Here is a 16,176-nt window from a genome sequence, read left to right as displayed (position 1 = left end):
ACTTAAACCTCCATTTTGTGTCTCGTGTGAACTTCCATTTCATTAGTTAAATTTGACTAATTTACGATTCCGGCTCACTGTTCATTTTAATTACCAAAATGTGAATGGTAATGAGATAGTCACTTTAAACTTGTGAAATTGTCACTTTTAAACCTGCGAATTCGTTACTGTTCATGTTTTGATAATTAAAATGAACAATGAGCCGGAATCGTAAATTTGTCAAAAGTTGATCATTTTTTAATAAATATCCCTATTTATATTGGTATCTTCTCTGAATTTAGAAAATGCTCTCCTCTAAACTAAATTCATCTCCAATGCATACTACCCTCTAAATCACTATTCACGTTTCTAATTCATGGTCACATAATTAAAAAAATGATAAAATTACTATTAACAACCCAACTTTACTTGTTACACCCCAATTAAAAAAAAAATCAACCATTTAAAATAAATTAAAAAAAAAATATTTTTTAATTTGTTTAGATTTCTATCAATTGAATTTGTCTAAAAAATTAAAAAATTGAATAATAATAATTAAAAATAAGTAGGGGACAAAAATTATATTTAGAGCATATTTTATTAAAAAATCAAAGTCAAGAATGACATTTATGTAAAAAAGCAAGGACACAATTGGTGTTTACATGTAATGAATAGTGAAATAGAGATCATCTCTAAATTACTTCTTCGTCTCCAAATCTAGAGATGTGAATAGTAAAACAGAGGGCTTGTCAAAAATATAGAGACCAGTTGGAGTTGCTCTTAGAGTGATCAGAAAATATGAGTGAAATGGTTAAGTGTCCCAAGTTTTAATTTTTAGGGGCAGATGTGTTTTTTATTTATTTATTCCTAACTTGGGCCCAATTGTTAGAGTCTTGTAGGCTTAAGTAGCTAGCCCAACCACAATGACCCAAAGGCCTAGTTGTTTCATTGAAAGGCCATGGGCCTAGCCTGCTTTTGTCTAAGTGAGTCTTGATTAGCTCATTGTTTAAAACCATGTCAAATAGCCCATTATTTTGAAACAAAAGAAAGGAAATATCAAGTAGGATTCAATTGTTCCAAATTCCTCTTTCACAATTCACACCTTAACAATTAAATCTGACTTTGTATGGAAATAAAGCATAAAACCATGAACAACCAGAAACCTAGGAATCAAGAAAAATAGAAAAAAGGGAAGAAAGAAGGAAGACCCTTACTTTCATGCAAAGTTATGCTAATTTGATTGGCCCCCTCTCATATTATCTATCTAGCTATTATTATTGAACACAAAGAAGAATCTTCACAAACCTTCCTTCCTCTCTAGGCTTTTTTCTTCAAATAAACACCTCCATGGTCCTTCCCTTCCATGCATTCGAACCCATTTTCAGAAACTTCAAACGACGTGGAACGTTGACCGCTGTGGTCTCAAAGAATGGAAAATTTGGTTAAGCAAATGAGGTAAAAACCTGATGTTCACCTAACAATCTTTGAGATTAATGTATATTTCGAAATACCTATAATAATTATTGCATCAAGACAAATTACAAGAAATATTATCAATTTCAATTTCGAAGTAATGTGTATTTGTTACAAATAAGTAATTTCGCCATGGCTGCTTCATTATATAATCTTCCTCAAGCTTCATTTATATAGTCTTAGAAAATCAATGTTTCTATGATGTCTTATTTCTATATTTTGCTAATAAATTCTCCAATCCAATGAACAAATTATCATTATGTTTTATTCTGACAAGTATGTTAGTGTGAGATTTTCTGGTTTTGGACAAGAGAGCCAAGAAATGGCCAACAACAAAAATGAAAGAATATTACCACTACAACAGACATTATCCTTCAAAGGAGGTAAGTATTCATGGATATAAAGTTCTCTCTTCTTTTTTTTTATTTATTTCCCTTCTTCAAAGATATCTGGGTGTGGAAGATAAAGCCACACATAGACATATGGCCATCTTAATGATACTGGAAACGGATAAAACTTTTGGTCCAATTACATAACTTGATACAATTTTTTAATTGAGTCGTGCTGGAGTGACCTCAAGATTGTACCTCATATCGCACATCCTAGAGTGAAAGTGTGTAGGAACCATAGATGCTTTTTGATTTGTATTTCGGTGAAAAGCACCTATGATTCCTACACGAGATATAATCTTGAGGTCACTTCAACATTATTCTTTTAAAATTATTTGTGAACTCCAATAAATTTATTTGTCCATGCCTTTATGCCCTTTTGCTTTAAAATTTTTGAAAAGTTAAATGGGTAAAGTTAATTTTAGTACAAAAATTTTACATTGATGGATGAATTTATCTGGGTAAGTGAATATTTCAAAATCGTATCTGATTACGAAATTGGACCAAAAATTTATATCCACCCATGTAAAACACCCAATAGAGATGAAAAATAAATCAATGAATCAAAGAAACCAACCCAACAATTGTTTTATTTTGTAGAGAGGAAGGTCCAGAATTGGTGCCAAAGACGATTTTCTAGCCAAACAAGTAAGGATTACGATTATAGCGATGGAAGCGAGTTCGCAACGGTGATTGGTGCAGCTACATTTGCCATCAACTCACTTGAAACCTCTTTGATCAAAAGCAAGACCGTAAAAGAAGAAACCAAAGAAGGGTCGTCAGATATTGGTAGATTTTCTAGACGATTTTCAGGAAAGAAAGCAAAAGAAAATGAGCATTCTCTTGGTAATTTTCTAGAAATTTACCAAAACAGTAGAGTTTTCATAATTAATTACCAAAACGGTAAATTGTAGCAATTAATTCCGAAAACGTAATTTTACCATTTTCGGAATTAATATTTTTTTACCAAAACGGTAAAAACAGTAAAATGTAAATTTTTTTTACCGTTTTGGTAAATAGTCGAAATGTGGTGCATGTTTTGGTAAATTTGCCAATTTTCTAACCATTGTTCAAGTTTCAATTAATCTTCAATTTTCAGGAAAATTAATGAAGTTCTTTTACTAAGTAAAGCTTCCATGAAACAAATTAACAGATCAAAAGAATACGGCTGCCCCAACAATCAAAAGGACTCCAACTTTTGCTGATGCATACATGAGTGCAGCAACTATTGGAAATGCAGTTGATATGAAACGAAGACCAATCTCTACACCCACTGTGGATGCTAAACTCTCAATAGACGACATAAGAAGTTCGGAGGGGAACGCATCGGTGTCTGGAGGCAGAGAATCAAAACTAGACAAATGGGAGAAGAATGAAATGGCAAGGATAGAAAAAAGGTGACTTCAAATCACATAATTGGACAAACAAATCGAGTCATGCATGCCCCGGGGTTAGCTCAATCTTTGTGGGCAAGTCTCGATTTCTTAAATACAAGACGAAAGGAAACAATCAATAAACCTAAACATCAAGGATTCAAGACTAGCATGAAAATTTATATGATTACCAAAGAGAAACTTATCATAACCATTAGATTAAAACACGACCAAGAAACAAAATACATAAATAATAATCTATAATTCAAGGCATTGGCATTGGGTGTTATCATTGATTACTAAGCAGAAATTTTCATTTTAGGCATGAGAAGCTGAAGTTGACAATTCTTTCATGGGAGACCAAGAACAAGAACAAAGCCAGACGTCGAATGGATAGAAGAGAGGTTGAGGTTTTGCTTACATTTTTTTTTTTCTTTCAAAAATTAACTAAGATTGTGACATTGGGAACTGATTTATTATTTCCTGAAACTACAGAGTAGACTGGAGAAAAAAAGGTTGAAGGCCTTGCAACACTTCCAGGATGATGTAGTAATCATTAATAAATTTGTTAACAAGGCAAGAGAAACCACAGAGGAGAGAAGAAAAAATCAAGAAACAGAAGCAAAAGAAAAGACAAAGAAGATCAGATCAACAGGGAAGACTCCTGTTACATGTTTCTTCTGCTTCTAAATATCAAGAATAATGATGTTTAACTAGGCTTCATCAATGAGTTTTTAATCTTTGAAAGTCTACAAAAATTCTCTCATGTGTTGTTACCTCATTAACTCAAGTCTCAAGTCTCAAGCCTATATTATATATAAATTACACAATATTACAGGTTAATAAGAAATAAATACTCAATAATAGAAACAAAATCTCAGCATCAGGTCCTAACTCTTTTGATTTAATATATTGTTTCGTGGAAAGTGTGGGGAAACAGCTTACTATAAGCCTGGCAAGCCAAAGAGAGATTCTTGTAAGAATAATTTACCAAAACGGTAGAGTTTTAGAAATTAATTACCAAAACGGTACACTGTAGCAATTAATTCGGAAAACGGTAAATTTAACGTTTTTGGAATTAATATTTTTTACCAAAACGGTAAAAACAGTAAAATATATTTTTTTTACCGAAAATACCCTTTTTTTGTTTTACATATATATTTACAATTTTAGCTTTAAAAAAAATGAAAATCCAACTAAAAAGATTCACTCTCTTTCGGTAATCCAACAATCATATGTATTTACAATTTTTTTTTAACGGAATCAATTTTATTTTCGTAATTTCAGTCAAAAAATAAAAAAAGGGCATTTTCGGTATAAAAAAAATATTTTACTGTTTTTATCGTTTTGGTAAAAAAAAATTAATTCTGAAAACGATAAATTTACCGTTTTCAGAATTAATTGCTACAGTGTACCGTTTTGGTAAATATGCAAAATGTTGTGCATGTTTTGGTAAATCTACCTTCTTGTAAATGGTGTTGGGGATTCATTATTCAATGGGTCACAACTAAGAGATCTCCTATACATGGTTTCAAAATTCGTCTGAGACCGAGACGTATCCCTGACTTGTCTCGGTATCACCCAGCAACGAGACGGACGGACAAGTCAATGTATTGGACGAGATTTAAAACCCACATCCATTTATTCTCATTATTGAACGAAACGTGTCAAATGTATTGGAAAACTCATCTGTGATGACTTGGTCTCGTTCATGGACGAAACGAGATGTCAAATTAAACGAGTTTTAAAACCCTGATCTGACCTGTCATATTCTTTTGGGTAAAAAACAACTAAGGGAAGGGAATTTTGGATCAATTCCTAATATTAGAAAAAAGTAAATTTTTATTCAAGTGTTTATTTTTTATTTTTTATATATGCATTTTGGATATTTTGAAAAAATGAATCTAATCAAAATCGAGCTTACAACTTTTCAAAATTGACAATGAAAAATAGATGGAGTTATAGATTGTGCTTTATTTTTTTTTATAAGTGACCAAGTCAAGTCAGTAATTTCATCCCAAACTTTCAAAATATATATTTACAACCCCATAAATATATGCCGTTGTGTATCTTGAGGAAAACAACTTATGGTTCTATGCACAGCCACGTGGGGAGAGTATGGGGGAGTATGTCGAAAAAATCATTATTCATTATTATATGTACATTTCTAGTATTTCAAGTAGATTTATACAGTGATGAGATAGATGCTAACAAAAACATCTATTTTTCCATAATAAATTATTGTTGTTTGTTCAATAATCTTTTGAAATTTTTTTTTTTCTTTTACTAGATTTATTAGATTTTCTATATATAACTTGTAGTTCATTTAAAGGGTGCACTCATGGCTCATGATACCTAAAAATAATTAATTTCTTTCTAGATTCAATTTTTTCATAGAAATAATAGAAGAAAAATCAAAATAAAGTAAATCAACTCAATACACACAAGAGGAATCCAGACCAAAAGATACAATCTCCCAATGCATTCATCTCCCAATTTAAAGTTAATATAATAGACAATTCAAAAAATAAGTAAATTCCTATAATTGGGTTTGACTTGTTCAAGAACACTCATCATAAATTTTAAAAATTAGGGATGAAATTACCAACTTGACTTGATAACTTATAAAGACACAATCTACAACTCTGTTTTTCAATATCTATTTTGAAAAGTTTATAGTTCTTCACTAGATAGACCCATACTATGATAAGTTCCCTTTTTTTCAAAGTTGACATCTTCAATTCATCGTTACCTCACCGTAATCCTTTATAATAATAATAAAAAAATCCTATATTATTTTGTTTAAAAAATTATGCCATTTTCTACTCAAAAATTCCCATCATCTTCTTTAAATTTGAAGGTTAAAATTTATTACTCTCAACATGAAGGTTGGGTAAAAATTTACCTTGTCGGTTAAAGATAATTAGTTTTAGGAAGAGAAATCAAAGGGATTTTGATTTCTAATTGGCAAGGAGGGTGATGAGGTCATTTTGTATAAATCTATTAGAGAATGTCGAGATCAAGGACGAATGTAGGCGTTTTATTGAATATTTAAAATACCTTATGTTTTTAAACTGATGACATTACAGTCTTGAATTAGGTCTTCTTCCATGGACTAATGAAAATGACTTAAATGCCCCTTTTCTTTTGATTATTATTATTTATTTATTTTTGAAAAAAAAAATACTTTATTGTGCAAATTCTTTGAACAGTCTCTTTTCTCATTCCAATACGTGTTGGACAATTTCAACTTAAAGTGATCGATGTTCCAATACTGGTATGTCGACCCTGTTATATATACATCTCTTAATTCTCGACAAACTAAATGTTGGTCGTAGGTGTATGAATAATGGTGCCGACATAACCAATGTCGAATCTTTGGAGTAGATTGAAAGATTTGTATTAGATATCTTCAAGTGTTCAAGATCAATGAAGAATATTTGTCAATGGTGTAAGACGTTTGTCATGTCAAGGTAATGTATTATTTTTATGCTTTACCAATAAGTGATTTTTAGGGTCTAGTACCATTCTAAGCTGGTTGGGCGTTGCAGGAATCACATCGTGCCTTTGGTAAAGAAATCAAATGTGTATTATCTTGCACATTGACTCGTTCGAGAACCTATATGACTCGTGCAAGATTCTGGGATGAATTACCAAGTTTACTTGGGCACTTTAAAAATAAAAAATAAAAATCCACAACCTGATCAATTTTGAAAAGTTAATAAATTATTAATCTCTGTTCAATAATCTTTTGAATTTTTTTTTTTTTCTTTTATTAGATTTATTAAAATTTTCTGTATATAACTTGTAGTTCATTTAAAAGGTGCACTCATGATACCCAAAAATAGTTAATTTCTTTCTAGATTCAATTTTTTCATAGAAATAATATAAGAATCAAAATAATGTAAATCATTTCAATACGTAGAAGAGGAATCCAGACCCCAAAGTTACAATCTCTCAATGCATTCATCTCCCAATTTAAAATTAATATAATAGATTATTCAAAAAATCAGTAAATTCTCATAATTGGATTTGACATTTTGTATTGTTTTTTCTCTAATTTAGATGACCTCTTTTACATATCCAAATTCTAAGAAAAAATGAAAACAAAAGGAATAATATGAAGTCATGGAAAAAATGGTAGTCAGCAGCACAAAAGATCCATCTTACAATGCCAAAATCTCAATTGCAGTAAAGGAATTTTCTTGAACTATTTTTCGACGAAATTCCCATTTCGGATCACTGTTCATTTTAAGTCCCAAGACATGAACAGTGAGATCGCAGATTTTCCAAAGTGACGATCTCACTGATATGAAGTAGCGAGATCACTGATATTTATTTGAAAAGTTGCAATCTCGCTGATTATATAAGCAGGATCGTCGCTATATAAACCACTTTGAGAAAAAAAATCAGCAATCACACTACTTTATATCGGCAAGAAAGTCACTTTGAAAAATCTGCAATCCCACTCTTCATGTTTTGGGAATTAAAATGAGCAGTGAGCCGGAATCGGAATTTCATCATATTCAGCTCATGAAATGGTAATTTACCCTTTCTCATTGGGTTGAATTGAACCTGTCAAAAGGAAGAACCCCCAAAGAAATGAATTCCAGAGGCAACAGCAACAACAAAAACAAAGGGTGAGGATGAAAATCCTCAAATGCTATATCTACATATAAAACAAGAACATAAATATTATCAATTATAACAAATCCTTAAATCAGTTTCAATTTTCTTCTTACAATAGCACTGATCATATACATAACAAAGCACCTGCAGACAAGTAGAAAATTTTCACATTGGAAGTTTCTACTACCTGAGACATTCAGATGGACGAATTACACCATAACTAAATGCATATAAGTAAAGGAACCAAATGCATTTCAAGTGATGATTTCTCTCACTAGCCAATCCAAACTAGGGTATGCAAAGCATAGTATAAGAAAAGACGGAAGTGCAAACAGAACAGTAACGAGTATGTACAAGACCAAGATAGCAGCACTGGCAGGTATTGCATATAAGATGATGAGAAGAAATACTACCACCAATGGGAACTTAGCGGTTAAGTGAACAAAGAAAATTATTGACTTTCGCATTGAAGAGTGGAGACTTTCTATGTTGAGGTAGGTAGCAACCATGCTTACGTGATCATGGCTAGGCTCCAACTGTTCTTGATGATGTACATACGGTGCCCTTCTGAGGTTACTTTGGTTAACTTGGCTTGTTGGGGCTAACATGTTGTTTGAAGACCGAACCGGTTGATGGTCTCCACAAAATGTGGAATGAGAGTTCACTCGATCACCATTCAAGCTCTCGACCATCCAGAGAAGGAAAAAGTTCTTGCGTGGGAATTTGAGATTCCCCTTGTAAACGAGTCGGAAGGATAATAGGTGGCACCATGGACAGGAAATGAAGAGTGGGAGTTGGATTGGTACAGCAGGGAACTTTACGACGGCCCATTGGAGGCCGAGGACACAATTCTTGCAGAGGGTATGGCCGCACCATAAGACATAAGGCACGTTCTCAACGATATTGAAAGATTCCCAACATATTGGGCATTCGAGTCCTTCGTCTCTGCTAGTGTTTGATGAAACCTCGTCATCCGAGCACTCTGAACTAGCTTGATTTAACTTTGAAGAGTCATGCTTCAGTCCAATAGATCCAGATATGGATTTCGAAGCAAAACTCCACATGATAACAAGTCTGATTATGAAAGAAACATTAGTGGTTAAAATTGTAGAGATCCATAAAAGAAGTATTGTTGGCTCTATAAATCTGCACCTTGAAGGTTGTCAAGTTCTAAATTTCAACAACATTTTGCCCCTTGGAGCCAATCCTAAAAAGAAATGGTAATTTGTAAGGAAGTGAATGATGACAAATTCTAGCAAAGAGATCTACAACCTAGGGTGTAATTGGGTATAAAAATACCTTTTAAGTCGATTACATGTTTTTATCTTAAACCTATAATTTCATGTTTTTTTCACATATTAGCTACATTAATATTACAAATGTATACATGTAGCAGATCTATGGAGAAAATGATGCATTAATATAAAATTTTAGTTTTCTTTTAGATAATTAGAGCACAAACAAAACATTTGGGGTGATAGTAATTTCCTTTCTTTTCACCCCAAACACAATCATTTAGGGACCTGGATTGATTTGGCAATGAAAATCAATGATATAATTAAATGATATTATCTTTAATGACTTATCACAAGCTTCACCTTTCTGATTCTTAGTCCTTCAGATATTTGTGTTACTATGGGCGGAGTGATATTATTTTTTCTTGAATTTAAGATATATGGCAAAAAGGGAAAGAAAGGAACTCGGGGAGCCCTACCAAATATTATAAGAAGAAGAAGAAGAAAAACAGGAACAAAAATCAAGATACTTATCAAAACAAAAAACAACAACAACAACAACAACGATCAAGACAGCGAGAAAATCCAAGGTCGAACATTATGATCTCTCATTACATATAAAATCCTCTTTGAAAAGAAAACCTGCAAAACATACATCCTTAAAATCTTGGAATGATTTGCACCAAAAGAAACAAGGCTCTCACCTACCAAATATAGAAGAAGGAAGAAAAAAACAGCAAACAACAATCAACATACTTATAAAAATAACCAAAAAATAACATAACAACAACAATCAAGACAGCGAGTCCATGATCGAACATTACAATCTCTCATTACAAATAAAATTCCCTTTGAAAAGAGAATCCACAAAAGATACACCCTTAAAATCCTTGAATGATTTGCACACAGGGCTTAAAATGCCATCACAGATGGCGTGCTACTTCCTACGAAAGCGCAATTATTTTGTTTCTTCCATAAGTTCCAACAAATAGCAAAAGGAGCCAAAGATCAAAGAATCCTTTATTGCACATAAAGATGGAATACAAACTTTGAAAAAGAGAGAGAAGATGGAAATTGGGGAAACACGCTAAATCTGGAAGAGAGTAATTAAATAAAACCAAATGGCTGAGGTGAAATTATAATGGATCAAAAGATGATTAACTGATTCATCACTTTTTTTGTACGTAGAAAAATAACCAACAAGGATAAAACTGGTGCAATGATATAATTTTTCATCAATATCCTATCTAAGACACCCCCAACCAGATAAAAAATGGCACCAAGTGTTTTTCAAGGCATCTGAGGCATACGCCTCAATATTAGGCATGACTGATGCATACACCTTTTAGTCGAGGCGTATGCTTAGAGTTGCCAATGGGTTGAGCTCCAATCCGACTCAGCCTGATCAACCATGGGCCAGTTAGGGCATTAGGATTAGGTTCAATTAGTTACTTGATCGGGTGGGCTTATTGGGCCACAAATCACTCCTTTTTAATTGTGTATATTATTAGACCAACTTCCATATTCCATTTGTAGGGAGCTTCCATGACTGAAAAAATCTCCAAATTTGGGTTTTTTTTTTTTTTTTCCCCTTCCAATAGAAGAAAAATATTTTGAAATATCAAAAGGGATCTAGAGTATTCTCCCTTGAACTTGGCTGCTTTACTTTTTCCTAATATATTCTCTTTTAAAGGTATTATTTTGGCCAAGTGACATCTAAGTATCCTCTTTGACTTGGATACTTAAAAAACATGGAGTTTTTCTACGAATTGAAATTACACTTGGAGCTTCCATATTGGGTTGGATAAAAAGGAAAACCAATACTTCCAATTCGGATCTAGACAATTTTTTCGAAAGAGAAATAGATATGGTCTGAAATTAGGACCGTATACATATGGATCGGGCCCAAACATTAGTATTTTTCTTGAGCCTGGCGCGGCCTGGCACGAACTGGCCCACTGACAGCTCAACATATGGCTTACATGTTAATTTTTCTGTTTTTCTAAACTATACACTAACTGTATTTTCTGTTTTCTTCCTCTCTTAGTCTCTTTTGTTCTATTTCTTGTCTTTTATCTCTAAGTTAAACATAAGTGGAGGAATTGAATATAAGACAGTAGAATATGTAAAGAAAGTTGTTGAATTAATTCGATTCATAAATTAAATTTATATAGTACACGCAGAGTTATATAATCCTACTTTTTATGTTTTGGAAATGACAAGACTGGCATATGGGCTTAGACCCATAGTTCAGTTGGTTTGACACATTGCAAAGCAACTTTGAGGTCGTGGCTTCAAGTCCACTCCAGCTTATCCATACAAAAAAAACGCTGGCAGATAGGAATGTCATTCCCACCAACTCTGGGTTTTTGACGGCCAATTATTACTCCTGCATCTCCTTAATTCATATCTACAGACATTACAAACGGATTGTAAAAACAGAAAAAAATGCATCAGTTTCAGAAATAAATCTGCAAAGGGCGTCCCAATTTACACAATTTTTCTAACTTTATGGTGCTTCTAAGAGTAAGCATGAACCAAGTCTAAGCTACGATCAACTCAAGGATACAACCAAACCGATAAATAAACCTACAAGGACTCCTCAACTTGATGCCCAAGAAGATAACTAATTTTCTTAGCTCAAAAGGGCCCAAAACAAGATGATCATGATACCGATAATTCTCACCAAAAAAATGACAATAATGATATGGTCTTTCATGAACAATTGAACTAGGTCTTTTAGTTATCAAAATATTCTTAAATTCCAAGAAACAAGTTACCAAGTCCAATACCAGCACCAGCAATTACCGTAAAAATACCTGATTTATTAAGTCACAATATCACTACATCATGCTTTAGTTTTTTTTTTATCAACGAGATTGTCATTTTAAAATTAAAATAAATACGTGTGATCTCACTACCTCATGTTCATGCATGTTTAGGGAATTAAAATGAACAGTGTACTGAAATGGAAATTTTAACAAAAATTGTGCATGTTTTACGAATTTTCTCTTTAAAATGACATTAATCAGAAACACACAACAACCAATAAAAGCCCTAGAAATACAACATAAAATTGTAATCCCAACAACACAGATATCAAAGTTTCCAAATTTCACACATACAACAACATAAAATCCACGAATCAATCCAATAAAGAACAAAAAACCTAAATCTAGGGCAACATCAATAATTAACCCGAATCGATGATATTCTAGGTGAAAAAATTTCAATTTTTTGGAGATCATGAGAAACATAACAGATTAATTGAAGAGGAATTCTAAAGCAGAAGTCTTTCTTACCGATTATATGTCGAAAATTCAACGATTTAGGAAAGAAGAGGAGGAGAAGATCGAGAAGAGGTGAAAAGAAGAAGAAATCTCTTCCTCCCAACTCTCCTCACGAAACATCCTTCAATTTGTTTTCTTTTTAGATCTTGCGATCACATCACCCAACTTCTTCCGAACCTCATTTTATAGGAAGTTGATTTTGGCACACCTCACCGTTTACTTATTATACTCCAATTTCTTAAACCTCATTAAAGATTGAAACACACTCTTCAAACATTACAGATATTGTGACACAGGATTTACCGTGATTCTCACAATTCTGACGTGGAGATGCATGCATAATCGTAGATGATTTTTACTCGTATTGCAAGAAAATACATTTATGGTTATGTGCACATCCCACATCACAATTGTGAGCATCGCAATAAATGCCCTATGTCATTCCAGCATTTTTCAATATTATAACACTCTATTCAAACAATTTCAGTAACTTGAGTACAATTATTATTAGGCTCATATAAAATACTAAATCCAAAAATTATAAATTTAGTAATATATATGTATATGGGGGCTGTTCATGGGTCATATGTAAAAAAATGATTTTTCAAAATATAGGTTAGAAATTTTGGATTGAACTGATTTTTTGCGTAGATGGTCACTATGATGAGAAAATCATCCTCATAAAAAATCAGCTTAATCTGAAGCTTCTAAATCCATCAAAAGTGATTTACAAATTATTGGCAAAAATTGATTAAAAAAAATCGACGGTCCACATTCTAAATCACTTTTAATGGGGTTAGAAGTTTTAGATTGGACTGACTTTTTTTGTTTTTTGGATGATCTTCCCATCATAGGGATCATCCTAAAAAAAAATCAGCTCAATCCAAAACTTCTAACCCATATTTTGAAAATTTATTAATGTTACATTGTTTTTTCATATGTCCCTTGATCCGTTCCTATATATATATAACACAATCAAACTCATTGTCCTATATGATTCCACTCAGAGACAATGGGCCCAAAATAGTATTTATGTGGGCCTATTACACCATATTTTCATTACCTAATGGTTTTTAAATGAGACGATATTGATTGTAGATCTCTTGGGACCAATCATTTTTTTGCCCATTTTTGTTCTAAGAAAACAAAACATCTCAAACTTTGATCATTAGAGTTAAATGGTGAAATAGAATTCATGTTACTAAGGCAATAACGACAATAATATGTAAACAATAATGATCAAAGAAAATAAAATGTTCACCGACCCTGAATTTTAGATTTTCAGGATAAGACTTTCACGATGATACTGCATGCGACAAGCCTTAGAATAAAATAAAATGAAATAAAAACGAAGGCATTAAGAATTGAAACCCAATGTTGATTATCCATGGGCTTGGCCCATGATGAAAAATGCCCAAATCAATATATATATATATTTTTTTCTGTGCATAGGTTAATCCTGAGAGAGGCCAAATAGTGTGGTACAAGTAAGCCCAGAAACCTGCCACGTGGACTTTATTATTAGTGGTTAAAGCATTCTGATCTTAGTTTGATGTCAAACGTGCACGGTTGGGTTTAGTGGTTAAATCGTTAACCAAACCCCAAGCTATTACGCGCTCAATAAGAAAAAAAGGGGACACGTGTAAAATATTTGTTGGTGGAAGCTAGACTATTATGGTCTATTGAACATGGCAACTTGCTAATGACACATGCGATGTACCCAACATCACTTACGAAAGTGTTGATTTTGTCTCCTAATTAGGAAAGTTGATATGACTTCTAATACTCGAGGCTCAGTTGGGTATATGGGTGTCTATTGAGAAGTCTGGTCCAGCCTGCCCGATTAAAGAAGGGTTAGGGCCTTAATCTTGAGTCCAAAAGGTTGGGCCGAGTTCAAAATTTTCCAACCCGCTAAATCTGGGCTAGGCTAGGGCCAAACAATGCCCCCCTCTATAATATTTTATGTATAGATGGTTGTATGATTTTATAAAAGATAATTCAAATAAATTACAAAGAATGATCTAGTATAATCTATAATCATTTTTCAATCAAGATATTGGACCCCTATTTTGGTGAAAAAAAATCAATAGTTTGCTTCCGATGATTTCAAAAAATGCATTAATTTAATTTTTTTTTTATAAAACCCAAGTCCTTTAGGTAGGGATGTACATTCAGGTAAACCCGAACCGAATTTTCGTGTTCAGTCTGGGTATGGCTAAAACTGAAACCAACCCAAAAATCTCATGTTCAGGTTTAAGTTCCAAAGGTCTAAACCGAACCTAAACTAAACCAGAATTTTTGAGTATTTTTAAGGTTCGGGTTCGGCCGGCTTTGGGGAGAACCAAAATTTCAAATATTGGATTGAAATATTTTTATACAAATGGGTTCTCGGGGAGTCAAACCTTGGATTTGGTAAAACCCCTAAGTCTTACCAACAAGCCAAGTGTTAATTTGTGCTAAAACTATTAAAAATAAAGATATTACACGAGATCCGGTTTCGGTTTGATTTTTTGTCCTTATTTCTGGTTCAGTCTGGTTTTGGAGGGGTAAATCCAGACTCAGACAAAAAAAAAATCGATTTCAGTTTGGTCTTTACCCGAATAGGTTTGGTACGTTTTTTCAATCCGGGTTTCGGGTTTTGGGTAAAATGTACATCCCTACCTTTAGGGCTGGGCTTGGACATAGGACACTTAGGCTTGATGGGAATATAGGGCTGCCCACGCATAACCCGCCACTTTATGGCCGGGTAAGGCTCAACCAAGCCCCGGCCAAACCTGCCCATTGACAACCCTAGTTGGATACATCAAAAATCATTTGTAAATGTTAAAAAAAAAATAATAATAATAAAAATAAAAATTAACAATAATAAATTACCAAGATAAATTTTCATGAGTGCTTGGTGATGCGTCATAAATTTTGCTTGGATTACCTAAATTCTTAAGAAATTTTAGTGAATGATTTGCAGTATAAAAAGTATCTAGAACCCTTCGCAAATGTTATTTACTCTAATGGCTTCTCTCTCTCTCTCTCTCTCTCTCTTATTTCATACAATTAACAAACTCAAAATTTTTTATGTGATTTAAGCCCCGTTTGGCTAGAAAGTAACCATGAAGAGCGTAGATTTGGGAGAAAGTAAATTTTAGAAGTAAAGAGTAGGTCCTTTTTTTATTTTTTGAAAGTAATTTTCTAAAATCAATCCATACAAACTTTTTTACTTTTTACTTTTTAATTTTCAAAAAGTAAAGAAAGATGATCACTATTTTATGTGTATCCAAAATCTGAATGAGCTCTTAGACACACTTCTTGAATGTAATCTTTTTTTGAAACTAACCTAAAATGATCTAAATGTCCTTATCTTCAACCCCGACCAAAAATCTCAATTTTTTTCTCTCTAAAATTTCGATATCTTCGGTCTTTAGGGAAAATATTGTAAGTCCTATTTGTAATCTCAATCTTCATTCTTACCATGCAAATTATCGCGTCATACTCGATTCCACCCCATGTCTGGTAACATGCACGTAGTGAGACCTACCCTTTTTAGGGAGCGGATCCTCCTTAACACATTTTTCCATGGCAACTTGTTGCACTTTCTTGAACATGGACAGACAGACTGCCTCCTCATCAGTCTTAGATTCATGATCTTGATGATTTACAAAATATTTTGATCTCGTCTAAGGCTTTGAAAATAGACAGCCATTAAGCATTCAAATTTCAACAAAAAATATTTTGTTGTCTTAGCCATGTACCAATCGTTTAAAATTGCAAGAGGGTGCGGTGCTATACGAAAAAAGATGTGCTACCGGAGGAT

General features: G+C 32.9%; 2 protein-coding genes across 3 annotated transcripts; one reads left to right on the top strand and one right to left on the bottom strand.

Annotated features, from left to right (window-relative positions):
- Positions 1 to 1,187: 1,187 nt before the first annotated feature.
- Positions 1,188 to 4,031, top strand: LOC147401322 (uncharacterized). The gene is made up of 6 exons (XM_086441569.1): positions 1,188 to 1,434; positions 1,738 to 1,835; positions 2,442 to 2,687; positions 2,995 to 3,238; positions 3,537 to 3,618; positions 3,710 to 4,031. Exons 1-6 carry the CDS (start codon positions 1,409 to 1,411, stop codon positions 3,902 to 3,904), a joined length of 891 nt encoding a protein of 296 aa, XP_086297695.1. The 5' UTR covers positions 1,188 to 1,408; the 3' UTR covers positions 3,905 to 4,031.
- Positions 4,032 to 7,844: 3,813 nt separating this feature from the next.
- Positions 7,845 to 12,540, bottom strand: LOC147401321 (uncharacterized). 2 transcript variants are annotated; one of them, XM_086442553.1, is made up of 3 exons: positions 12,381 to 12,540; positions 8,996 to 9,050; positions 7,845 to 8,917 (listed from the first exon to the last, which is right to left on the bottom strand). In XM_086442553.1, exon 3 carries the CDS (start codon positions 8,905 to 8,907, stop codon positions 8,098 to 8,100), a length of 810 nt encoding a protein of 269 aa, XP_086298679.1. In that variant the 5' UTR covers positions 8,908 to 8,917; positions 8,996 to 9,050; positions 12,381 to 12,540; the 3' UTR covers positions 7,845 to 8,097. The 2 variants fall into 2 exon arrangements, with proteins under 2 accessions (XP_086298679.1, XP_086298678.1); XM_086442552.1 differs by lacking the exon at positions 8,996 to 9,050.
- Positions 12,541 to 16,176: the final 3,636 nt, after the last annotated feature.

This window comes from Akebia trifoliata, chromosome 5 (genome assembly GCF_017979445.1).
Source record: "Akebia trifoliata isolate Shusen 1 chromosome 5, ASM1797944v1, whole genome shotgun sequence".
Classification (NCBI taxonomy): Eukaryota; Viridiplantae; Streptophyta; class Magnoliopsida; order Ranunculales; family Lardizabalaceae; genus Akebia; species Akebia trifoliata.
The sequence above is the reverse complement of the archived record's forward strand: the minus strand, read 5'-3'. Positions and strand labels throughout refer to the sequence as shown.

Bases quoted from the DNA above. Each gene is read 5' to 3' on its own strand.
- LOC147401322 (XM_086441569.1), top strand. From the start codon at position 1,409: ATGGAAAATTTGGTTAAGCAAATGAG. The intron at 1,435-1,737 runs GTAAAAACCTGA...CAAGTATGTTAG, and splicing joins AATTTGGTTAAGCAAATGAG to TGTGAGATTTTCTGGTTTTG. The intron at 3,619-3,709 runs GTTGAGGTTTTG...CTGAAACTACAG, and splicing joins GTCGAATGGATAGAAGAGAG to AGTAGACTGGAGAAAAAAAG.
- LOC147401321 (XM_086442553.1), bottom strand. From the start codon at position 8,907: ATGTGGAGTTTTGCTTCGAAATCCATATCTGGATCTATTGGACTGAAG.